General features: G+C 35.6%; 1 protein-coding gene across 1 annotated transcript in view; it reads right to left on the bottom strand.

Annotated features, from left to right (window-relative positions):
• The window catches only part of LOC129754913 (leucine-rich repeat-containing protein let-4), an 85,992-nt gene that overhangs the window by 2,807 nt on the left and 57,738 nt on the right, over nt 1–25,447 (bottom strand). Inside the window, exon 7 of the mRNA XM_055751178.1 lies at nt 10,542–10,681. Coding sequence (XP_055607153.1) covers nt 10,542–10,681 — 140 coding nt within the window. The remainder of the gene's footprint in view (nt 1–10,541; nt 10,682–25,447) is intronic.

Genomic DNA, 25,447 nt, shown 5'->3' with positions numbered 1-25,447 from the left:
TAACAGCAACAACAACAAAAAAACATTTCAACCCCGGCAGAGGGTGGCTTGTACAAAATATTTCGATCCCGACCGATTTTACTCAAACCGTTTGGGCGATGATACAAGCAGTGCCATACACGATGCAAATCGTGTTCTCAGCAACAAAATTTCATCGCATTTGTACCAATGTTGTGTAGTCTGTGACCCGCTTTATGTATTTAGAGATACTCTGGTGGATACACATTTATGTGTGGCAACCTTGCATATAGTACACTGTTATTTTTTAAACACAACTGTCAAAAGTTCGGAAGTAAGTTCGGGATCGGAAGTCCGGACTTCCGAAGTAAAATTTAGTGCTGGCGCTATAATATTATCAGATATGTGTGAGAATCATAAAAAAATTTGGTTTAGTGTTGTTGTTTTTTTCCTACCCACTTTTGGAGCTTGCAAATTCAGCGTGTACGAACAAAAATAAAAAAAAACAAAAGAAAAACAAAGGTCAAAGTTTTTTTTTTTTTGAGTTGAAAATTTCTCAATCTTGAAGTTGTTGCAGCAAAGTTGGGTGGAGGCAGAAAAGCTTTTTTTTTCTTATTGTAAAACGTGCTTGAGAAATATAACCGAAAGTTTCGCAAGGATTGTAGCTAGTGGTTGAGGAGTCCAAGAAAAGTCAGGTAAGGAAGAATCTTGATTCTACGGTTCCAAAATAACAGTTGGGAATTTCGCAGAAAATGAGCGGAAAATGACAAATAACCGATGTGACGGATGCGGATGATTCCGACGGTGTGGACAGCCAATCTGCGGAATATTAAAATAAAAGGAAGACTCAACGTAAATTGCCAGGTACGCGACCGATTATTCCGGACAGTTTGAGTACGAAGAAAACCGATTGGCTTTCCGGCTCTTGGCTATTAGAACCTTTTGACGAAACCCTACCTTCCAATAAAAGAAAGGCTGAGTGGTTGCGCTACAGAGATCAATTCAAACGCATAGTTTCATGCAAGGCGAAAGTTGATCCCAAGACGAAACTAACCGGGATGAAAATTTTTGCCGGAAATTTTCTATTAAACATAATCGAGATGCAGGAAAAACTACTTGAAAATCCACAAAGCGATATCTATGAGGCAACAGTGTCGGCCCTCAACAGATATTTCAGCCAATAGTGTGACACAACAAAGGAGCGCATAAAGTTCCTGGAGCTGCATATGGGAGGAAGCGAGTCGTTTACGGATTGGGTACTTAGACTTGAAGCCCAAGCTATTTTTTGCGAATTCAGCAAGATGCAAAGGGAAGAGGAATTTATTCAGGCACTGTTAAGACGTTCGATACCAGAAATCGCAAAGAAACTTTATGAGATGTCAGATATTTTCGGAAATAATCTCGAAAGAATAATTGGTCACGGCCGACATTTGGATTACATGCGCACTGAGGAGGCTGAGAACACCAAAAAACTAAGTGAACATCGAACTGCTAGGGAAAATGCAGCGTTTTCTTCAACGGAAAATCTTAAACTCTTGAATATCAACCGCGTGAAGTCCAACCTTAATCGATTCGAACGTTACCAACATCGCCCAGCTGCCTGGTACGCAGATACCCGTCCGGGGCAGAGATACGGTAATTCCCGCTCGCCACTGAGGTACGCTAATTCTTATTGGAAAAGAGGATACAATGATTATCGTCCGAACGCGAAATATGCCGACTCTCATTCACAACCGAGCTCGAGCCGAGGGTCTATTGAAGATTATCCAACATGTAGAAGCTGCGGAATTGGACATCCTCCAAGACGTTGCCCAGCATTCAGATTGAACTGTCGAGGATGTGGGAAAATAGGTCACTATGCAAGAATGTGTCAGTCTACCAATCGAAATGGAGCTGGTCCTGGAAGGCGCGCATTGTTGAATAACTCTATCAACAACCTTAGCGAGGTCGCTCAGATCAATCAGGTAGATAACGAACCAGAAAATTGATAATTAGGGGAGAGTGGGGATACTTGATCCCCTTTTCTTATTTTCACCATATCTTTTTGGAAAAATTTTGCAACTCGCCGTCTTTGACATTTTCTGACAGCTTGTAACTTCAAGTTTCTATGCTCCAAAAATTAGAACGATACTTGAACCCGTTGATGAACTAGAAGCATTTTCGTGGGAGTAAAAAAATTGCGATTTTTCTGAAGTTAGGGGAGACTTGATCCCCTATTGAAGGAGACTTGATCTTTTATTCAGGAAGCCCTAATCCCTGGAAAAAATCAAACAAAACCCCAAGATAGAATGTTTATTGACTATTTTGGTCATGTTTGTTCTCATTTCACAATTTATAGCAGACATAAGAAGAAAATTCTATAACTTTGTCTCAACGCTAATCACATTGCATACTTAAAGGCGCTATTTTTTATAAGTAAGAGAAAATTAATTATTTTTGCTCTTTTCTTCAGACAATTGTTTGATAAATATTAGTTTTCTGGATAAATATTAGTCATTTCGTAATCAGCAATCATAACGATCAATTCAGAAGAAGAATATGCCGTTTGGAAGGGGGATCAATTGTACCCAACTTTAGGGGATCAATTATACCCATAATCAACATTTTAGAAAACTTTTTCTGAAAAAAGTTGAGAGTTTTCCATTGCTTTGAAAATATGGCATTATGAAGTTCATTTTACGCTCGAACGATTGATACATTGGAACAAACATTTTTTTCATAATTTTCCGCTGTAAGGAACATTTTAAAGTGATGAAAAAAGATCTTCAAGTTACAATGTGTGAAATTCTTCAAACAAAGTTCAATTACTCAAACAATTATTTTGTTAAAATTTTTTAAACTACAAGCATTGTTATTTTGCTCATTTTGGCACATTTTTCTAGAACATTTGATCTTTGTAAGACATTCCAGTTTCGAGATATAGCTAAGGAATCAAGTATCCCCAGGGATCAGGTATCCTCATTCTCCCCTACCGTTTGCATTGTTTTTGTATTTTTAATTTTTTTCTTGTTTTGGTTGTTTGGAAATTTCTAAAGATGATTTTTTTTCCTCTATGTTCTATTGTAATTGCTGAAAATTCACCAAATAAATGTCTCGCCTCAGTTGATTACTAAAAGTGGTCAAACTTGTTGTCCCGAATCAAAAGATCTGCGATTCGTCAAGTGTTTAATTGGCACAGAATGCATAGATTTTCTTGTTGATTCCGGAGGTTCGGTAAATACTTTAACCACTCAAGGATGGAACTTAATTAAGAAAAACTGCCGAACCGTAATTCAAGATTTAGTTGTACATCCAGAAGAAACACTGAAAGGTTACGCAAATCAAACACCACTGGAAGTCGAATGTTCTTTCAAAGCGTTTATAAGCGTTAAAGACTTACCTCATTCACTTTGCTTAGCAAAATTCTTTGTCGTAAAAGAAACTCTTTTATTTTTGCTTGGCAACGAGACGGCTGTTAGATTGAATCTATTGAAAATCGGAATTAGTTTGGACATCAATTTTACCGAAGAGAAATCTGATAATGGCAGTATACGAAACACAGACCGAGGAAGAAAGGTCAGTCACCCAATGTTTCCTAAAGTACCAATAGAAGGAGTGAAATTTAGGGTGGATTCCACAAAACCTGTTAGACAGATTATCCGATACAACATACCAAAAGCTTTCGAAGCCGCAGCTAATCAAAGGTTGAAGGATATGGAAAACAAGGGGATAATAGAAAGAGCGGAGATGGAAGGAAACATTATTTCTTTTGTGTCACCGTTAGTACTCGTACCCAAGGAAGGGAACGACTTCAGAATTGTGATAGATTACCGAGAAGTCAACAAATCTATCATTAGAGAACCCTACCCCATGCCCTCCTTGGAGAAAGTATGGTCTGATATACCGAACGGAAACGGTACACTATTCTTTTCTAAGCTTGACTTAAAGGACGCATATTTCCGCATAAAGGACGTTGAGTTGCATGAGCAGATATATATGGTTATGTGTGACAATCTTCTTTACCTGTTTTAATGCATAAATGGCTTTCGTTTTTATTTAGGTGCGACACTTGACCACCTTCATGACAGCAAATGGACTGATGAGGTTTTGTCGGCTTCCCTTCGGTCTGTCCTGTGCCCCGGAGCTTTTTCAGAGACTAATGGAAAGGATATTTAGCAGATGCAAAAGTTTTATCGTATATCTAGATGATATACTTGTCTACGGGCGTAACTTGGAAGAACTACGATAGAGTGTAGCAGACATCAAAAAGGTATTGTTAGCAAACAACCTTACGATCAATGAAGAGAAATGAAAGGACAATGAAACCGCCATCGAGTTCTTAGGGTTTGTAATAGAAGGCAGGGGTATCTTACCGGAGAACGAGAAAATTTCAGATTTAAAATTATTTGAGAGGCCAAGAGACGCAAATGAACTGCGCAGCTTTTTGGGGCTTCTAACTTTCATAAGTCCTTTCATAAATAACTTCTCGCCTAGGACTAAACCATTGCGGGAGTTGTTGACCGTCGGTGAAACTTAAAAATGGGAAAATCGTCATTAAGAGGCTTTCGATGACCTAAAGAGTGCTGCGGAACACGACCTTATCAAACGGGGATATTTTGACGTAAATGATAAATCTACTTCATACACAGACGCGTCACCGTGGGGTTTGGGGGCGATATTGACTCAAGAAAGTTCTTATGGAGAGAGTCGCATAGTAGCGTGTGCTTCTAAAATCCTAACCGCAGCGGAGAGCCGATATACATAGGGAGGCGTTGGCCATAGTATGGGCCATGGAACGCTTTTCCTACTATCTTTTGGGAAGAAGTTTCACATTATGCTGTGACAATGAAGCTTTAATGTTCATGAATAAAAATAAGAGAGATGTAGGTAAGCGTATAATGTCCAGAGCCGAAGGTTGGTTGATGAGGACAGAGCACTTTTGTCATAACTTTGAAAATGTTAGAGGCAAGGACAATATAGCCGACGTTGTATCCCGCATTTGCAGAAATCGTGTAGAACCAGCGATTCAAAGAGCCTAACGAGTTATGCTCAGTAGTTGCCGCGCCTAGGGACATCAACGAACAACTTTTGGCTATAACTAACAAGCATGTTAAGGAGGAACTCGCAAAAGATGAGGAGTAACAGTTGGTTATTAGGTTACTAAACAAATATGAAAGATGGCCTCAGTCCGTGATAAAATATCAAGCCTTCCAAAATGATCTTTACTTCCAAGGAAATTTACTTATGAAGCTCGAGAAGATAGTGTTACCGGCATAATTGTGGGAAAGAGCTTTATCATTGGCTCATCGAAGTTATCCCAGTAGGATGAAGAATTTTCTGCGACAGGGACTCTGGTGGCTTGGTATGGATCGACAGATTGAAGACTATGTGCGAAGTTGCCCGGAATGTCAGCTAGTTACAACTAACATGAAACCCCTTCCTATTGTAATGACCGAGCTTCCTAAGAATCCATGGGATTACGTGTCTATGGATTTCTCTTCAGCTTCAGACGTACACAACTGGAAAGCCTTAGTATTCACGGACAATTATTCCAGATTTCTTGTGGCCATCCCTATGGATAAAACAGATACCGAGGCAGTGAAAAGAGCACTTATAAGGATTTTCAACACGTATTACATACCGAAAACCATGAAAGCTGATAATGATCCTCCGTTCAACAGCGCTGAGTTGTAGAAGTGGCTGAAGGATGAATGGGGTGTTAAGCTTATTCACTGCACTCCTCTTAATCCTACGGAGAATGGACTGGTTGATCGCAGTATGCAGGGCATACATAAAATTACGGCTATAGCTAAACTTGGTAAAAGGAATTAGAAAGAAACACTTGCCGACTATGTTTCAGCTTACAATTCATGGCCTCACCACGTGACTAGAATCCCACATGCTGAGCTCATGTTTGGACGAGCAGTTCGAGGAGTCCTACCAGATAACCGTACAGACTACCAACAAATAGCTGATGGAGAGTTACGGGATCGAGATAAGATTGCTAAATTCGTCCGCAACAGTAGAGAAGATAATCGACGGCATGCTTCGGATGCTCAAGTTAAGGAAGGAGATGTGGTTCTCGTTTCCCATCAGAAACGAGACAAATCGGATACAGCTTTCAAGACAAGTTTACACGAAGTTGTGAAGATTGTTGGTGCGGGAAGGGCCACTGTCAGAGATTTGGACACAGGAAAAACATATGATCGAAATGTTAAAGTTCTTAAAAAGTTCGTGGAACGGAATACCAGGGAAATCCTGGAGAAATAACCACCATATAGCCAAGAGGAGGGAAATGAAGCTCTAGCTGAAACAGAAGACCGATCACCTTCGAGGAAAAAACGCCGGCTTGTAGATGAAAGATCTCTAGATGAAAAAATTCCCAAGATTCGACCAACTGTGAATTACGGAGACCGGCGAGATATCTAAATAATCTACAACATTGAAATATAATGGAAACTACAATTCTTTTCACTGAGGGGAGGATGTGGTATCCATGAGTGAGTAACCTTTGAGCAGTGTTCGGGTGAAGAGAATTCAGAGTGTAAGAGAATTATAAATAAATATGTGTTTGGAAAGTGGTGAATAATATCTTGTATTTTATTGCGTACACCCAAAATAATTTTCACTTAAAAAATAAGTGACATCTGTAGTGAATTCTCGCCATACGTAATTTCATTTGAATTTTAAGTGATGGGTCAAGTGAATTCACTTAAGTGACCGGTCAAGTGAATTAAACTAGGAAATTCGAGTGAAATTTATCTGAGTTTCTAAGTAAGTTTCTAGTTAATTATCTCACGCGTTTTTTTTTTTAATAAAAAAAGAACATTTATAGAAGACCATTTCGATTTCAAATACTTACATTACGCTTTCACCATAAATTTATTGATTGGAAAATTCCATCGTAATCCCAAGGCAGATCGATTACTGCGGATAGTGCGACTTCTAAATCTTCCCTGCTGGAAAATCTGTCCAGTTCAAATCCAGTTTATATAACTTATCCTCACATCACGTTTAACACAAACTACCGCCAAAATCGCCTAGTAAAGAATTGGGAAAATCCAAATCCAGCATAAGCTTTAAATGCTGCTCTTTAAAATTTACCATTTTGAACTCTGAAAATAAACACAACAGACTCGACATTCACTTGGAATTCAAGTGATGGGGAAGTGAATATTTTTTCTCACTTCAAATTCAAGTGACGACTGAAGTGAATGTGGATGAATTCACTTGAAATCTAAGTGACTGCCAAGTGAAATGTATATGTCGCACTTGAATGGAAGAAAATCACTGGATCCTTGTTTTTAAGTGAAAAATCATGTGTATTTTAAGAGTGGATTTGGGTTCAGTGTAGTTAATCCGAATATTACACCAGGTACATTAACATCACACAAGTTTTGATTCCTCTGATACTGATACTGACGCAAAAATAAACTTTTCATTTTGTGGGTGGATTCGTTCAGATTACTTCTTAATTCAATACAAGGTTAGATGCAGCCGTTGTCCTAAAGTTCGGCTTTGGGAGGGTGGTTTTAAAAAAATTTCAAAATCGACCAATTCATTGAGTTTGGAAGAGTAGAGGGGTGTAGGAGGGGAGTAAGTGCTGCACCCTGCCTCTTCTTCCGCATTTTGTTCTCATTGATCTAAATCAGATGTTTTTGAAAAATTTTATCAGATAGACTTTTAATGACAAAAAACGGTATGGTATGATTCAGGAAGAATAACAGTTCATTGTGTGCATAGGAATATCTTTGTTCTATGTCAGAAAAATGAATTATTTACAATTTTCGGCATTTTAGGACTAAAGTAGGCTCTAGGTCCAAAATAGGAGCACTGTTCACTTTCTCGTCCGAATTTTCTCACTCTTAGTTCTAGTGGTGTTAGTGTTCAGTGTTGGTAATTCATTTTCGTTTTGTGTGGTATGTTGTGTGAAATAGTGTAAGGTGAAATTAATTTTTTGTGTTAAATATTTACATTTCATTTGTTCCCTTAGAATTAATACACTTGACATTCGTGTTCGATTAAATTTCATTTCTTCATTCTTGTGCCGGTGTATGTACTTCATTCTTGTGCCGGTGTCGAATCGCTGCGTTGTGACTGCGTCGGAACAAACAATTAGAACATGATCGCAATTTTAAGCAGATTTAGAGAACAGTTTAAAATTGAAAGGCGAATTGAGAGAACAGCTGGAACTTATCAATAGAAGTTTCAAGCGTCTTGGGAAGACAGCTTGGAGTAAAAAGGTGAGTTGAGGGGACAGCCTGAACGTATCTATAGAAATTTCAAGTGAGATGAGAGGACAGCTTGAAATTGAAAGGCGAGTTGAGAGGACAGCCTTAACGTATCGATAGATATTTCGAGCGATCTGAGAGGGCAGCTTTAAAATTGAGAGACGAGTTGAAAAGATAGCCTGAACGTATTGACAGTAATTCCAAGCGAGTTGAAAGGAAAGCCAGAACGTATCGATAGAAATTTCAAGCGATCTGAGAGAACAGCTTATATTGAAAGACGAGTTGAGAGAACAGCCTGATAGATATTTCAAGCGAATTGAGAGGACAGCCTGAAAGTATCGATAGAAATTTCAAGCGAGTTGAGAGGGCGGCTTGAAATCAAAAGGCGAGCTGATAGGACAGCCTGAACGTATCGATGAGAATTTCACGAGTGTTAAGAAGACAGTTTGAAATATAGAAGCGAGTTGAGATGACAGCTTGAAATAAGAATGAACCATAATAATAAGAATGAACCATATAGCGTGCCGAAATGACAGCTCAAATAGTGCGAATTGTCAGGATAGCTTAGAATTAGGAAAAGAAAATGCGAAATGAGAATTTTCCCTTTCAAAGAATAAATTGGAATTAATATGCTGCAAGGATTAATTGTTTTGAGTGCCGAATCGGGAACACTATAGCTCAAAATCTGATCAATTTGAGCCAAGCGGTTTGTGGGAAAAGTTGGGTAAAAATACAAGAGGAGTTGAGATTACTCCTGCAAATTGTACATCGACTTAAATGAACGATAGATATAAGTGAGCAATAATTTTATTGACGATATCGGAAACTAACCAAATGTTGTTTCGTATTCATGAATTTAATATCAGTAACCAGTTTAGTATAAGTAAAATTTAATTGACGATGGACACACATCTCGAGGCTGTTTTTTTCTGGCAGATTCTTTTCGAACGGTTTTGTAAATCGCATTCAACTTATATTGTTGATGCTGTTGAAATCCAAAGTTTTCGTGCTGGTATCTACTAGTCTAGCCCTTTCACCAAATACCCATTTTGTGGGGCTTTCATACGATTTTCAGTGTTTTACAGCATTTTTATGTAGGAAGCCGCCGTCTTGAATTTCATGATGTCGTCGGATAGCGATATTCGACTTCTACTAGTTTAGCTATTTCTCTCAATACTCATATTGTGGGGGTTTCTTGGGTTTCAGACTAAGCGCACTCTTACTATATCAGTTCAGCGTTTAGTTGAAGTTGAAGAAAAGTAGAAAAGGCGTTAGTAAATTCTCTTTGCTATTTTTCTCTAGTCTGAGGAAGACTGAAATACGAAAAAAAGTGATGTTCAAGATCTATCTTGGTCTCTAAAAAATTTTTCGCGTAACGTACTGTAAAATTTCGTTCCAAGAAAATTGCCTATTAACTATTAAACACACAAAGCAGAACAGCATCGTACTGCGGAATCTACATTTAACAAAGGTTTGCTATTTGTTAAAACCGCCTCCCAAGAAAACCTTGTCACCAGTAAAAGAATAAAATATGCATTCAGCATCCTCCCAGGAATTGTCCATCGAGCCAATAAAAAAGTTTTTATCTCCACCGAAAAACCCGGGCTCGATAATGCCTTCGCTCATCAGAAGTTCACTTCCGACGAAACATTTCCAAACGAGGACGACGTCCACACAATAAGCAGATGCTCCGAGAAAATAAGCCCGCAACTTGGGTTTATCTTAATCAAGTGACTAAAAGTTTTGATTACGTGCCACTAGATGTCGCGAGGAGCGCGCGAAACTTTCCGAAAGAAGGACACACAATTTCCCGGGCTGTAGTTTTGCGGTGCTTCCTCTTGACAGTTGTTTAGCAGAGTTTGGTAATAATGGCCGTTGATGAGCATCACAAACTTTTTCTAGTTGTGGAACAATTTCCTCGGAAAAAGTGACAATAAAAAGGAGGAAATTATTTTTGAACTTTTCATTCTGGAGTAGTGTTAAGAGTATTGGTGCTAATGTCACCAAGAGTTGGCACAACAGTTTTCATGCCTTCTTTCCAGTATCGATTATATTAAAGATTACCTTATAAAACCAGATTCTCTTTCCACCAAACGACAAACCTTTGAATCTTTCTCTGATGGAGGTAATCCCGAAGCCATTTGCGCTCGGAAAATTTTCATCTCATAAATGAAATGTCATGTTCATCAAATTAGGCTAGCAAATCGTCGTCGGCTCGAAGCCCAGGGTGTCGTTAAAGCCGTATCAACTAATCAAATCCATCTACTGAAGTTTCCCCCAAATGAGCTTTGCTCCACATGATCTCACACCCAAAATACATACACACATACACATATATAAGCTGAAATAAACCGAATGTAGGAAGGCACTCACCCATGATGTCGACCACACGCAGCGAATCCATGATGGGTTCCATCACTTCCTCCGGAATGCGGGTCAGCTTGTTGTTCTGGATGCTGAGCGTCTCCAGGGAGTTGAGATTCTCGAAAATCATTGCCGGAAGTACCTTGATGCTGGTTCGGCGAGAGGAAGAAAGAGATGAAACAAGAAATGAGAAATAAAAGTCAGACGAAGGAGAAAAACAATGAGCGATGGTAGAATAATTAATGGAAGACTGTGCGGATTCGGTGAAGAAAATAAAACCCCACCACACCTTTGCATTAATCAGATCGACGGGGAAGAAAGTAATTTGATTTTAATTAAGAAAATGTCAACCGGGACAAAGTTGGTGTGATGGCTTCCCGCTGTTTGTTGTTGTAATTTCTATGAGTACTTTTGTTGTTTTGTTTTACTGGGATTTGAGAAACTATAAATACTGAAGTTTTGTAAATCAAAAATATTCTGTACAGATTTCATTTAATTTTTCTCATATTTATTCAATTCCTTTTTCTATTTTTTATACAAACATACTTTAGGAAATAAAAATGAACTCTATAAAGCTTTTTCTTGATTTAAATTTAAACTCCTTCATCTTGACACACTTGACAGCTTGTTTTAAATTTAAAACCGATATGATGACTTCTATGACACATTCTACTAAATACTGAAAAAGTTTTCTACCTTGAAAACATTCACTATTCTGAAGAATACACTTTAATCCTCAAATTTTCTTCCCGGAAAGTTATGTCCGGTGGAGGTTTCCCAAAATGTGACAAATTCAGAGGTAAACATTCAAAAACGTTACGACTATTTCACCGTTCAAATGATGAACAAAAACTCTACTTTATGTGAGATTTCACGAAGTTAAAGGGTGATACGGTCAAAATTAGGTCAATATCAACTTGACGTATTTCCTTCAATTTTGAATTTAGAAAACCTGAACACTCCTCATTTTGAAGGTGTGTGTGTAGAATGTTGCTTCTATTTTGATTTTGGAATTCACTCTTCAGTTGTCAAAATGCCGTCCAAGGAAGAAGAGCAGCGTATCAAAATTTTGCTCGCGCATCGCGAAAATCCGAGCTTCTCGCACGCAAAGCTGGCAAAATCGCTAAAAGTTGCCAAATCAACCGTTACAAATGTAATTAATGTGTTTGGGGAACGTTTGTCGACAGTCAGGAAGTCTGGATCGGATCGGGGGGAAATCGAAAACCGGAAGCCGCTGAGACGACAAAGAGAGTTGCCGGTAGTTTCAAGCGAAATCCTAACCTCTCTCTCGGAGATGCTGCAAATAAGCTGGGTGTATCGTCTATAACCGTGCATCGAGCCAAAAAACGAGCCGGACTATCAACTTACAAGAAGGTAGTGACTCCAAATCGCGATGATAAACAAAATACGACGGCCAACGCGCGATCCCGGAGGCTGTACACACGACGATGCTGACGTGGTAATGGACGACAAAACCTACGTCAAAGCCGACTACAAGCAGCTTCCGGGACAGGAGTTTTATACGGCAAAAGGAAGGGGAAAGGTAGCAGATATTTTCAAGCACATTAAACCGTCAAAGTTCGCGAAGATATATCTGGTTTGGCAAGCCATCTGTACCTGTTGCTTGAAAAGCAGCATTTTCATAGCTTCCTGGACTGTCAACCAAGAAATTTACGTGAAAGAGTGTTTGAATGAACGTCTGCTGCCTTTCCTGAAGAAACACGGTTGTTCCGTACTGTTTTGGCCGGATTTGGCATCTTGCCATTACGGTAAAAAGGCCATGGAGTGGTACGCCGCCAACAACGTGCAGGTGGTTCCCACGGACAAGAACCCTCCCAACACGCCAGAGCTCCGCCCAATTGAGAAATACTGGGCAATTGTCAAGCGGAACCTAAAGAAGACCAAAAAAACTGCTAAGGACGAGCAGCAGTTCAAGGCAAACTGGCTTTCTGTGACGAAGAAGGTGGACAAGGTGGCTGTACAAAATCTGATGGCAGGGGTTAACCGTAAGGCCCGGCATTTCGGATTCGGAAAAGCGGAAGCCTAACTGAATATTTTTCCTGAATGTTATACTAATTGAACTTGAAAAAGAAATTTAAATTGATTTTTTAAATAAACGATTTCACCGATTAACACGCGTTTTCCCTTGACCAAACTTTGACCGTATCATCCTTTACTCATGCAAATGACCCGAATTTAGAAAGCAATGTGAAGTTTCTGCAGTAAAACCAATTCAATTTTTAATATGTTTATAATATATCAAGATTTGAAACCAATTCTGTTAGGTCTAGTTTTAGCTAAATGAAAAAAAAAACGTTATAGGCAGAAAATAAATACATTAACTTTTATTTTTCAATGGCGACCGTCGAAAATTGGTTGCAATAGACTAAAAAAAAGAAAAAGATCATTAACGCTGAAATTTCAAGAAGCTGTGAAAAGTTTACTTCTTATATAGGTTATTCCATGTCAAGTTTGCAAAGCAAAAAAAACTCTAATCAGAAATTCGCCAATCTTGGCAGATAGACTCGCTGGGGTCTTCAATACCAATCCTCAATTTTTGAGAATGATCCGCCCACCCCTCAATCCTGGACACTCCCTATTTTTTCACGATTTTCAAAAAGTCACTACTTTTAAAATACAATATCTTCGAATGATAAGAAGTCGTTGATTCATTCAAATTAAAAAAAAAACAAAGATTATAAAGGTTTACCTCGTTGAAATATATTGATTGATTTTATCGATGTGTTGAAAAATTTACGTCAATACGTCAAATTGTTGATCTAAAATTAAAACGTTAGTATAGTAATCTAAATCCCAATATAATATTTCTAGACGAAATGTTCACTTTTAAGTCTTATTAACCTGCATAATTAAGGTTCCCAGATTCATGAGATTGTAATAAAATTGGTACAGTTTATTGATTTTTACCAAGCTAATTCTTTTATTCTGTAAATTTTCTTCATGAATTCTCGATTAAAATCGTAGAAAAATCCTTAAAGAATTTACAGAATTTTGGGGTCAAAAGGAAGAATTTATAAACATTTACTACACTGAGCGAAAAAAAATACCCCCACTCTGTTATTTTTTGCTGGTTTGAAAATGATTGAATGAAAAACAAAAAAGGATTTAATAATAAAGTAATTAGGCGGATAATTCCAACATATGTTTTTTCATCTTTGAATCAATTGTCGTTGAGGACCAAAACTATGAAAAAAAGGCACAAAAGAAAACTTCTTAAAAGTGAATAATAATATTACTACGAACTATTAGATAAAAAAGCTGAATTTTGAGTAACTTGTTTTCGACTTCAGTATTTTAAGGGTTTTTACGAAACTTTTCGCATGAATTCGAAATTTAAGTTTTAATACTTTTACAAACTGCTATTTTTTTACTATCATAGCGTTTAATACTTACATATCGAAAAATCTGGATAAAATAAGAATCCGTTTTTTTGCTAATTATCCAGTTTCAAGTCGTAGATGGCAACCTATGTAAACCCATTTTTGGCTGTCTAGGTTTAATTTGTTGTGTTTAGTGAATGTGGTCAGAAACTTCAGCGTGAACTGTAACAAAACTAAGTTGGAAAACTACGTAGAAATGCTGAAGATGAACCTAAATAAACCCGGCAAATCGATAATGAGTCTTAATTTGGTATAACAACAAAATGAATCTGCCATCTACACAAAATTTTTTCAAAAGGGAAGCCTCTTTTACGGATTCTTTTTCAACCCAGAACCTTTTATCAAAATTTCATGTCATATAAATGAAATAAATAAGTATTATTATTCTACTCTACGAAGGTGCTTAAGGGTGCTTAATCGCTTGGCGCACGGCACCCTCCCAAATAAACGCACTTCAATCAATCAATCTACTCTACGAAGTAAATATTTATGAAAAGTCTAGATTTCGTAGGAATACATGTGGTGTGATTTTTTTAGCACCCTTTTAAACATGTTTGATCCTCAGTGTCAGTTGGTTTGAAAAAAAGGAAACTATTGCTTGAACTTTTCGTTAAAACATTCGAAAGAAATTGTAGAGTAAAATTTTAATGATAGTCAATCATTCATTTTCAAAATAAGCAAATAACAGAGTGGTGCTATTTTCGTTTCGCTTATTCTATACGCAAAACAAAAGTGGATGAAAAACGATTACAGAAGAACTCCGCCGACTATTTCCAAAAATAGCATAGCTTGGGTGAAATACAAAACCAAAGCAAAAGCATAGGGTAAGTTTAAGCTCATTCGGGTAACTCAAAGACCTTCAAATTTTGTTTAACTAATGAAATGACAATGTGCAATTACCAAAACGATTCAATGTACAATATTGTGAAACTACATGAAAACACGAACAAAATCAGAATTAATGATTGATGAGGAAATTTTAGGCCCACTGAAAAGGACTTGAAATAAAGTACACTCCCGCGAGTTTTATCCTGCTCATAAAAAAGAATAAAAAATTAGGAAAATCTTTCTATAGGAAAAGTTATAATCTACAAAAAAAAATTAATAATTCAGATAGAACAACAAAAACTTAAGTGCGCCAAGATATTAAGTTGAATAACAATTTTAAAGAACATTTTGAATATGAAAAAAGTGCGCAGATAGAATATAAAATATGAAAAAATAAACAAAAAAGCACCTATCAACTATTTTTAAATTTATCCATCAATTTATAAAAAACTAGGCATTTTAAAGAGGCTTCTTTTCTTTCATAAAAATTAGTGTTGCGGTGAAGCAACAGTCAATTTTTTAATTATGCGGTTTTTTTTCAAAATTTTCAAGAGATTAGAGATAATTCTTATTAAAATCACATTAACATTTTTAGGAAAGGAATGAATCAATAGTATGAAAATCCTTGAAAAAAAGTTAAGTTTGCATTAACATTTTTAAACATTTCCAAATGTTCCATTTTCAAAATAGTAAGTTCAGGAGGAAGTTTTCCAATTAATTAAAAAAAAATTAAACTAAGCGAAAAAAGTTGCAGGTAATTTTGTATGATACGGGATATAAAGGCATTAAGAGTAGCCGGGTTGAACTGGGCACCCATCTTTTCTAAGGAAAAACGTGTTTTCTCAAATACATTTTCACGAGGAACAGTTTTGTAGTTCCTTCAGTAATCATTTTAATTCTTTTTTTGATTCTTAAGTTCTTCACATTTAGATTGCTTCAAGAAGTCTTTATATTTTCAGAAAAGTATTGATAGAGCCCTACAGTTTTAATTTATGTATATCTTATGTTCATTTTAGTTTGAAAACAACCTCAAAAGATTTGAAATAAACGTGAAGAAATCTTCAAAGAATGGGCTCAAATGAGAAAGTCCAAAAAGAGTCCCAAAAATTCCTAAAAGAATCTCAGTACAGGCGACAAAGTGTCCCCAGAATACCTTCAAGTGTCTCAAAAGTCCTTAAAGAACTATAAATGAGTCTCAAAATAGTTTTGGAGCAGCCTCATAACAGTCTGAAAAATCCTGAAACAATCTTCAAAAATAAAAGAGAGTATCTAAATTGTTCTTTAGAGTCTCAAAAGAGTCTGAAAATAGCTTTGTAACAAAAATAAAGTCAAAAGAAAGTCAAGAAGAATCTCAAAAAGGGCTCCAGAGAGCCTCCAGAGAGCCTCAAAATTGCCTCAGAGAGTTTTAAAAAAGTCCTAAAAAAGTTTTAGATCAATTAAAAAACAGTCTCATATAAATCTCACCAGTCCTTAAAACCCTTTCAATAAGTTTGAAAAAATATTCAAAAGTGTCTCAAAAGTTCTGAAAAGCGAATTTGAAAAGAGCCTCTAAAGTTGTTCTGAGAACGGTCTACAAAGAGTATCGAATCAATCTTAAAATAAGTTAGGTAGGTGTGGGATATAAAGCTTAGTTCTTTTAGAAATGGGACACTTTCATTTGCTAATAGCTCGTTAACTAGTTATTGGATATTAAAAATTTTGACAGCATTTTGTTGCCTGTAAAAAGTACTATTCGACCTATTTTTTTCAAAATTTAAAATTTACGCGTTTTTGAGATATGTACGATGCAAGAGAAAAAGAAAAAAATAATTTTGCACAGTTTCCTTGAAAATACGTCATCATCAAATTGATAGCTGACAAAACCGTTGATTATTCAAAGAATTACTGAGTTTTTGTGGTGGATAAGTATGCAAACACTGTCAATAATGTCCACAAAGTTCAAATCAAGCATTGAAGTGAAGCACATGATCGGCAACAACGGTTAAGGATCATCAAGGAAGTCAAGTCTCATACCAGCATTTTTAATTTTCAATAAACCAAAAACTAAGGGTAGATCGCTGAAATGTCCAAAACAATTTTCTCCGATAAACTGAAAGTGTTGCGTAGTAATGACTCATTGAAATCCAACCTCAAACAACCATTTTTTGATAGTTCCAAAGCTCTTAAGCTGTAAAACCGATACCGAAAAAAAAACGTTCAAAAATGTGGTAAAAAATAATCAAATTTGTTCATTTCGAAACAACTGAATCCACTAAAATGCTTCCAGTTTCCAGTTTCCAGAGAAGTATTGGACCAAAAAGTATCAGAAATTGAAGAAGGAGGGTGAAGCCACCTTAAATATAGATTTTACGAAGTATAAGTTGGAGAAACTGATCAATACCACGACTGAAAAAAGTGTGCGTCGGCCAATGGGAGATACCAAGAATAAAGTAGAAATTTCTTTAACAAAAAACGGTAAATATTTTTTTTCAAATTTTTTCATGAAAGATCATAACATTACCTTCTTTTTCTTCATAGAAAGTATTTGGTTCCAACGAATGGTTTTTGAGATACAGGCATTCGTAACTGTCCCATTTCTAAAAGAACTAAGCTTTAGGAGAAGGAATCATGGCAAATGTTCAATAAAGTCAAACAAAGCAACTGGCACCACTATTTGCCAGCATCATTAGACCTGTCATGATTGATATGCTTCTCGCTCGAACCCTCTCGTTCTCTCAAGTGCACATTTCGCCTCAGATCCGATCAATCGTCAGTTTGTTAGTATGCCGTGCGTCAGAACGGTTTGGCGCTTTTGCGGCTCCGGTGAACATCCGAAGAGATGACGTTTAGCAGGGAAAATCCGGGCTGTCCTCCGGTCCTTCGATAGACTCCGGAACAGGTCCCACAGTAGGGTCTCAAAAAAGTCTTGAAAGAATGTCAAACGAATCTCTGAAGAGAAATTCTGATAGGTTCCATAAGAGTAATTTTTCAATTTGAAAAACTATCTTGCATTTCTGATAGATCTGATTGATTTTATTTCTCTTTTGTCTAAATGCTTGTTTTCAAACTTTAATTTTATAATCATGCTTGTTATTTTTATTTGAAATAAAAAAAATCCTCTCGTCAAGGTTAGTGAAGTTAATTTCGATTTGGTATTCATACCTAATATTTTCTCAAAAAGGGATTTGGATCAGGTTTGGATCTACGACTAACCGTTTAGTGCAAAATGTATCGATCCTAAATGAATACCGTAAACTGGGGCAACATGCAACATTTTTCAACTTTATTGGCTTCTAAAATCTTAATGTCCACACATAATCATACCTCTTGTACATAAAAAGATTTAAGGTTGATGGGACACCAAATTGACGTCGTCAGAAAAATTATTGGTTTCACCAGTTATTTTTAAAAATACAAAAACATGCGATTTTCACCATACTAAGAAAAAGAGGTAAGCTGCAACAAACTCTGTTATTAATGAAAAATCAAATGAAAGCGTTTGAAAATTTATAGTTTTTTTTTATACATTTGGGATGTCATAGCACATAAAGCACCAATTGCAGTAATTTTTTGTTTTGTTCGAATTAAATTTTACTTTTTTCTGTCAAAAATGTTTTTAATGAAAACGCGTAAATTTGCTGCATACATTTAGGGATAAAAAATACTACAAAATATTCCATTAGCTTAAATCATGAAAATAAATGTTAGGATGGATGAAATTTTAAAGTTAACAAACGCGTAAAGCAAAACAATCATATTTTAGTACAGATCCCGTTCGATTTTGGCAACATGCCCGAACATTTGGTGTTGCCAAAATCGAATGTTGCCAAAACCGAACGGTTTTTTTTTCAAAATAACTATTTTTACTATCGTAAATGTTATGTTTAGTCAATTTCCGATAATTATTAGTCATTTTTTAATCATTTTATCTCATGTTTTGATGCATTTTGCACTACTCTTGTTTTGTTTATAATCTTGGTTGTTTTTGTCATATTTGCTGTTATGGAATCGAGATTTATGAGGTTTAGTTCTGATTTGCATTTTGTTGCATTTTGCTACAGATAGGTAAATGAATTATAAAAATATTTATTTAAAAAAAATTGATGATTGTCCGAAAAATGTTTTTTCATCAACAGTGTTGGTAAAGGATAATGAAAGCAATATAAAGTTTGTAGGTGGTATCATTAAGCCAATCATGACTGGGAAAAGTTTTTTAAGGCATCGAGCAAAGGTAAAAATTTGTACATCTATTGCTCGATTTTTAAAATTTTTAAAAGAATCAAAAACTTTCAAAAATTCTACCATGATGTTTAAAACTATGTCATCATCAATTCGTTATCAATCAATGATAACTTTATTACAGTATATTGAAATAAAAATTGAATGAGTGTTGTAGTGTACAAATGTTGTATCTAACCCTGCTTTTGCATGATGCCCCGTTTGACCGTATCTCACCGACACCTTACCAATAGGCCACACAAATTAAGCTGTAGCTTTATAGTTCAGTTCACTTCATCAAGTTGAATTCGCTGCTAGAAAAAGCTCTTCGTGCCCCGATTAATGGTGCTTATTCTACCCCAGGAAGGATTTTCATTAAGTTTCTACAGGGGACATATTTTCAGCTTTCGGCGAAAAATTTCAAAATGTATGTATGTATGTATGTATGTATAATCCATCCAACGACCCCCTGAGCTGGCAGGTATGTTATGCAAAAGAGCCAATATTAATTCATTTGATTAAAATTGTTCAATCGCGGGTGCTGGTGGTGTTAGCTCTATTGAAATTCCAGTAACCCATTTCAGAATGGCAACTGCACATCCCGAGGCTACTTTCATTGCCAATCATAGCCGCATGACCAAATGGGTCATGTAATTATGATTAGTCTTCCCATCTTTTATTGTTGACTTATCCAGGAACTTCATAAATATAATTGCCAAATTATATAAACTTAGCACCCTAATACGTCCAATAAAAGATTGACATGTATTTAGTTCATGATTTCAATTATTATTACTGTTATGGTATAAATGAAGATTAATAATATTGGTGAAAAAAGAAATAAAAAAGATTTTTTTTTAAATTGAAGACTGGTCGGAAGAGCTGGAAACTGGAATACAGTTATCATATTTTTCTGAAAAAAACAAGGTTAAAAAAAAACATTTGATGCATAAATTGTTCGAAATTCCTCCTTTTCTACTTGTTATTCATCCTGTGGCGATCCAGCTGAAAATATTAAATATTTACAAAAGTATCTTTATATTCTAATGTTATTATAATAACTGTATAACTTTTACAAATCTGAGATCATAAACAAATTAGCCAAAACATAAAATTTTATAAGATATAGATCTTTGTTGTGAATTGGGGTTTTTTTCTCTATAAAGCTGTTAAACTGTATTAATAATTAGTAATATTAAGTTGAACAAAATCTGGTTTAAGTTTGATTTTCCAAGATTGATCCAGAAAGTAAATGAACTAAAAAAACTAGTGGGGGTGAGTGAGACAGATGTTAAAATCCCAAATCGCTACATCTCTTCCAAACGATGTCATTTGGCACCCAGCCCCTTTATCGGGCAAGTGAGCGTTGCGTTGTTCCTCAATTTACTCCTGTCGATTCCTAAACTCTGAAATTAACCGTTCAGTTTAAATTAACTACTTTCACTGTTTCATGGTTTTTCTTTGTGAAATCCGTCTTGAAAGTCACAAAGCAGGACTATTTAAAAAAATCAAACTACTTTTACTGTTTGATTCTTTCAAACAATCGCGCTCCGCAACTTTCAAAACAAACTTCGCAAAAAAAACCTGAAACTTTTTTTTTTATTTGAGAAGCTTTTTTTTTAAGATTCTGTGTTAGATTATTAGATGTGTCAAAAAAAAAAATGCTTCATATGATTAAAAAAAAGTTAGATCAGATTCACAAAAAAAACTAAAGGAATGTATTTTAGGAAATAAAATTAATGCTTAAGTTTTTCTCCAACGAATTGCTTATAATCACTAAATCATTTAATTTGATTTATAGAACTGAACTGTTTTTAGTAGTCACTATAGTAAAAGAGGAAGTATCCAGAATAAAAATCAAATGCAACAAAAAATAATTGTGAGCAAATACACAGACAATTGTTAAATTTGCAATAAGGAGACTAGGCCAAAAAAATTAAGATTGTGTTTCATTTTAATCTAGCCGTTATCAATTTTTCTATCATCTATGCCATTATTAAGTCTCACGCGAGCCTCCTCCACGTCGTATGAAACACCTCAAGAATTCACAGAAAACTGCTGCAAAAGTTATTTAAACATCTTTACAATTTGTATTTTATAAAAAGATTATGTTGTCCAGGCTACAAATATTCTGAATGGAGTTGCGATTAGTTTATGTCAGTTTTTTTTTTTAATTTTTTAGTAATAAAACTGTTTATTAACATTTTGTTTCATACGACGTAATGAAACTCACGTGAGATGTTTTTGTTTAAACGCTATGAAGATTGTTTACCCGATTGAGTAAAAATACTTGTTTTGCATACGCCTAAAAAAAAAAATTCTGAGGAAAATACTAAATGTTTTATGTTCCTATGATTTGCTTTCCCTAGCCCAACCATGTGAAAGCTTTTTTTTTCTGCACTTTTATTGAATAGTTTTTACTCAAAATATTTTCCATGAAATCCTCTTTTTTATTGCTCTACTATTGAACACTTTTTTCAATGTAACCAAGCATTAAATGAACAGTACAAGGTATCATGTTTGCCAACCGAAGTTCCAGGCGACTGTTAATGCGAATGTGAAAGCGGGTACCTACAAGTTTTCAAGTTTAACATGTTTCAAAATAGATAAAATTCGTCTGATTTTTTTATGTTAACAATGGAGACAACGGAGAGAATATCAATATTGTTTCTTTTCCTAAGTGTATTTTCATAAAATAACATTGCAACATTCTATTCGGGTTCAAGAACTATTCCAATAAGAATTGCTTTTAGCTGAAAGGGTTAATTTGTGTTGATTTTGTGTCTGCGTACTGGTGAACCTCTTGTTGGTATGGTCTACATTTTTCGCCTTCAATGTGCAGTGAAAGAGAATACAAAAACAACTTTTCACTCTGACGAAACATATCATTCTGGTCCTAACTACAGTAATACATCAACAATCATCTTCTATCTAATAACATTGCCTCGATGATATATTTCTACAATACTGCAACACCAGCACAATTTCTCTTTCTTAACATAGGAGACGTAAGGGAATGAACCATATTCTTGATTCAGATTTTGCAATTGTATGATGCTTAAAAAAAATATAAAGTAAAACTTATAAAACCTCAGCAAAACGAAAACAGACAACGCCTTTGTCAGAGAAAGTGAAATACCAAACATCCTCAAAATATTTTCAGCCTGTTGATAACTGCAGAAATATATCGAAAAACATAAGCAGCCAGCTTATTTCGTCGCGATAAAGTGATCCAAGTCTACCAAACTTAAAGTAAATTTGTTTTTCTCAACCCTCTTATTGAATGCACTTTTTTAATCCGATGTAGTTGATTTTTCACATGAATGGCAAAGTTATGGACAAAAAAGGCACTTTTACCTTGTCCTGTCTCAGCATCAAATTCACCACGCACGGAACACACGCACACATCTCCAAACCCAGCTCACAAGTTATGCTCCATTTCTCGTTAGAATTGTCCGGCCTTCCTTGTATGTGTTAAAAATATGCAGTTGCCAACAATATCACGTGTTTATAATTAAAGTGTGTTAGTACCGGAATGAGGGAAGCAAAATGCACCTCAAATAGGGTAACAAATTTGCTGTTTGTTGCTTTCCTCTGATTAAAATAGATTAATGTGAAGAGGTTCGGATGCTCAACAGAACCAGTTAAAACGAGAATGCAACCGAGGTATAAATTAGGGAAAGAAAAGGCGAAAAAGATTTTCATTATCGTCATTAATCGATTATTGATGCTCGCTGAAACATTAAAGTGCATAACAAGTAAATCGATTTCTGGAAATCCTATTATTAGCTTGGTCATGCATGTGTTGGTGCAATATACAACTCTGGTTTCTCTTGTAAGTTGCTGCATATCTGCATTTCACACTTAGGTACCCGAATAAAAAAATATTGTTACCAAACAGTAACTATAATAGTCATACAATTATTCAGATTAGCGTAAAAAAACTTTTAGAAAATGATAACTGACATCGTAAAAAACATTCCACTAATTGTGAATTCCAAAACGACGGTCTGTTGAATATGGCGTTAAGTTATGTTACTGTTTAAAACTGTTAAAACACTTATATGGAAGAACTGTTTTACAAACAGTTAAGATAACGTTCAAAAACCGCTCATGGAAAACGTATTCTGGCCATCAAACTGTTTTTGTTACAGTTATTCTTAAAGTTTTCTTGTAACTGAACATTCACAGTAATAGTTGTAAAACGTTTCGATAAAACGTTCTTCCAACGTTATTCATATTGTATTCTGAATAGTAAGGGAATGTAGCACGCACACACACAAAAGAAAATTTTCTTCCAAAAATAAACTCGTTATTTCATTTTCATCTTATTCAATTTTCATTTTATTCACTTGCATTATTGGCTCCTTCATCAGGAACACACAAATTCAGAACACACGGGCGGGATGTTGGCGTAGGTCCTGGTTACTGCTGGATCCAGAAGTCGCACCAGACATTATTTTTCCAAGCATGACGACTTCGCTCCTCCAGCTCCCGTTGCTGCAATAATAAAAACTTTTTCGTATATTTGAATCAGTATAAATAATGTTTATGAAACTTACCTGTTGCGAACATCGCTGGTGTCCGTCTTCCGATTTGTTCTAAAAATCCTTGTCCGTCCGTCGGACCCCAATCGGAGGGGACTTTTGTTGCTCTGCTGGTGTGAAATTACTATAAGGAACGCAAAAAACGAAGTTGTTTTTTTCTTTGTTTTCTTCTCTTCCAGTTGTCGGCAGTGGTGCCGATCAAAACGACTTTTCAAAATTGTACCGATATGAAATTAAAATGAGAATTTAAAAAAGATTTATAACTTTGATGTTTTTATGTCGCCTGTTCACATGTCAAAAACCAAATTTGCGTTTGCTGGTGGTTTTAAAACATGCATTTTATTCAATGACAAATGACATAAAATCGAAATGAGTTCCATAGATTCGTGAAGAAACTTTCCTTCGTTTTATTGCATAATCTTGCATAAAGCAATAATTGCAATTGTCAAAAGCGTCTTGTAAATCAAAGAGCTATGACCCTCGTTTAGTATGATGATAGTGAAAAAAATTTAAAACTATTTTCATAAATGTGTACTGATTTTTGTACAAAACCAGCTGGCATCTCTGACCGGGCGTTTCGTTCATTTTGACGTGAATGACAGAAGGAATGAACGGTACGTGTAACGGTTTAAGTTCGGTTATACGATTATAGAAAAATTGAAGGAAATCGTTCATACCATCACGTTTTCACATGAACGTTCATATTTCGTTCTTATCGTTGGCGAAGTAAAAGTTTAGAAGTAGAGCTACGTTTATAGATACAATCACTATTTCTAAAGCCGTAGATGTATCGTACAGACTGTTTGAGATATGGTTTTTTAGCATGCGGGTACTAAACAAATTTGGTTGATTAAAAGAAAAGAAATAAGAAGCTGAAAATAAGATTAAAGCTAAGATGGTACGATCTCACCCGAAAACTGCATGCATTTTTCTGCTCATTTTCTTTCCGCCCTCGAATGGTTTTCCTCAACCAGCACAATTAGATATCCAAAGTATGGATACAGCTTTCCGAGTGGATGAATTTTGGTAGCCATCTTTTTTTCACAACCCTTTCCATTTATCTTCACAGTCCGTTCCAAATTTTTCTTTCTAAGATTTTTCTTCTTTGATAAGAGTCATTTAAATAATTTCACTGCAATGAAGTACCACATCGTTTCAACTAGCTATTGATAACTTTGATACTAATAAAATAACTTTCCTACACCATTTATTAACGTTTTAACCGGCACCTTTCTTTGACCCACTACACATCTCTTCTTTTTCACCTCCTCCCCCTCTATTTAACAACTTCATCACCCATGCACGAAAAACACGAAATGCCTTTCGGCGAAAAATTTCAAAATGCATTTTTAAACGTTTCTATCTACTTTTCCAAGCTTTAGGAAGTTAGTAAATAGACTTTTTTCTTAACACGAAACAGTAATGTAACAACTATGAACATATTATAGCTGTTTTTATGCTTAAATAGGAGTCCTTCTTTAGAGGGCCATTATGCCGGTATCTCTCCTATTGGATTTCTCATATATCCTTTACAAAATGTGTGGGAAAATATAAACAAAACAGTCTCGCTTAACAGATTGCCCGGATTTACTCGATCATGCCCGGATATTTGATACAAAATTTGTAAAATATCCGATCTAGTCTTTCCCGGATTTCATTGAAAAGGGCCTGGATTTTTTTTTTAAATTTATTTATTAACAATTTTGTGGCAGTTCGACTAGTCTGAAGACTGTTGTCAACTGATCAAGCCAGTGATTTAGCAGATGTGTACGTGAAATCATTTTTTTTGCCTTCTTCCAGGAGGATGCTGGTAAATACAATCTACATTTGTTTTTTGCTACACGGTATAGGGTTGATTAGAATAGGATAATGGAAGGGTACAAGGATTGTATAGTTCAAGGATAATTTAAATTCCTATTCTTTTTCTGGCCCGGATTTATTC

Source organism: Uranotaenia lowii, chromosome 3 (assembly GCF_029784155.1).
Source record: "Uranotaenia lowii strain MFRU-FL chromosome 3, ASM2978415v1, whole genome shotgun sequence".
NCBI lineage: Eukaryota > Metazoa > Arthropoda > Insecta > Diptera > Culicidae > Uranotaenia > Uranotaenia lowii.
This window is presented reverse-complemented; position numbering and strand designations above follow the sequence as displayed.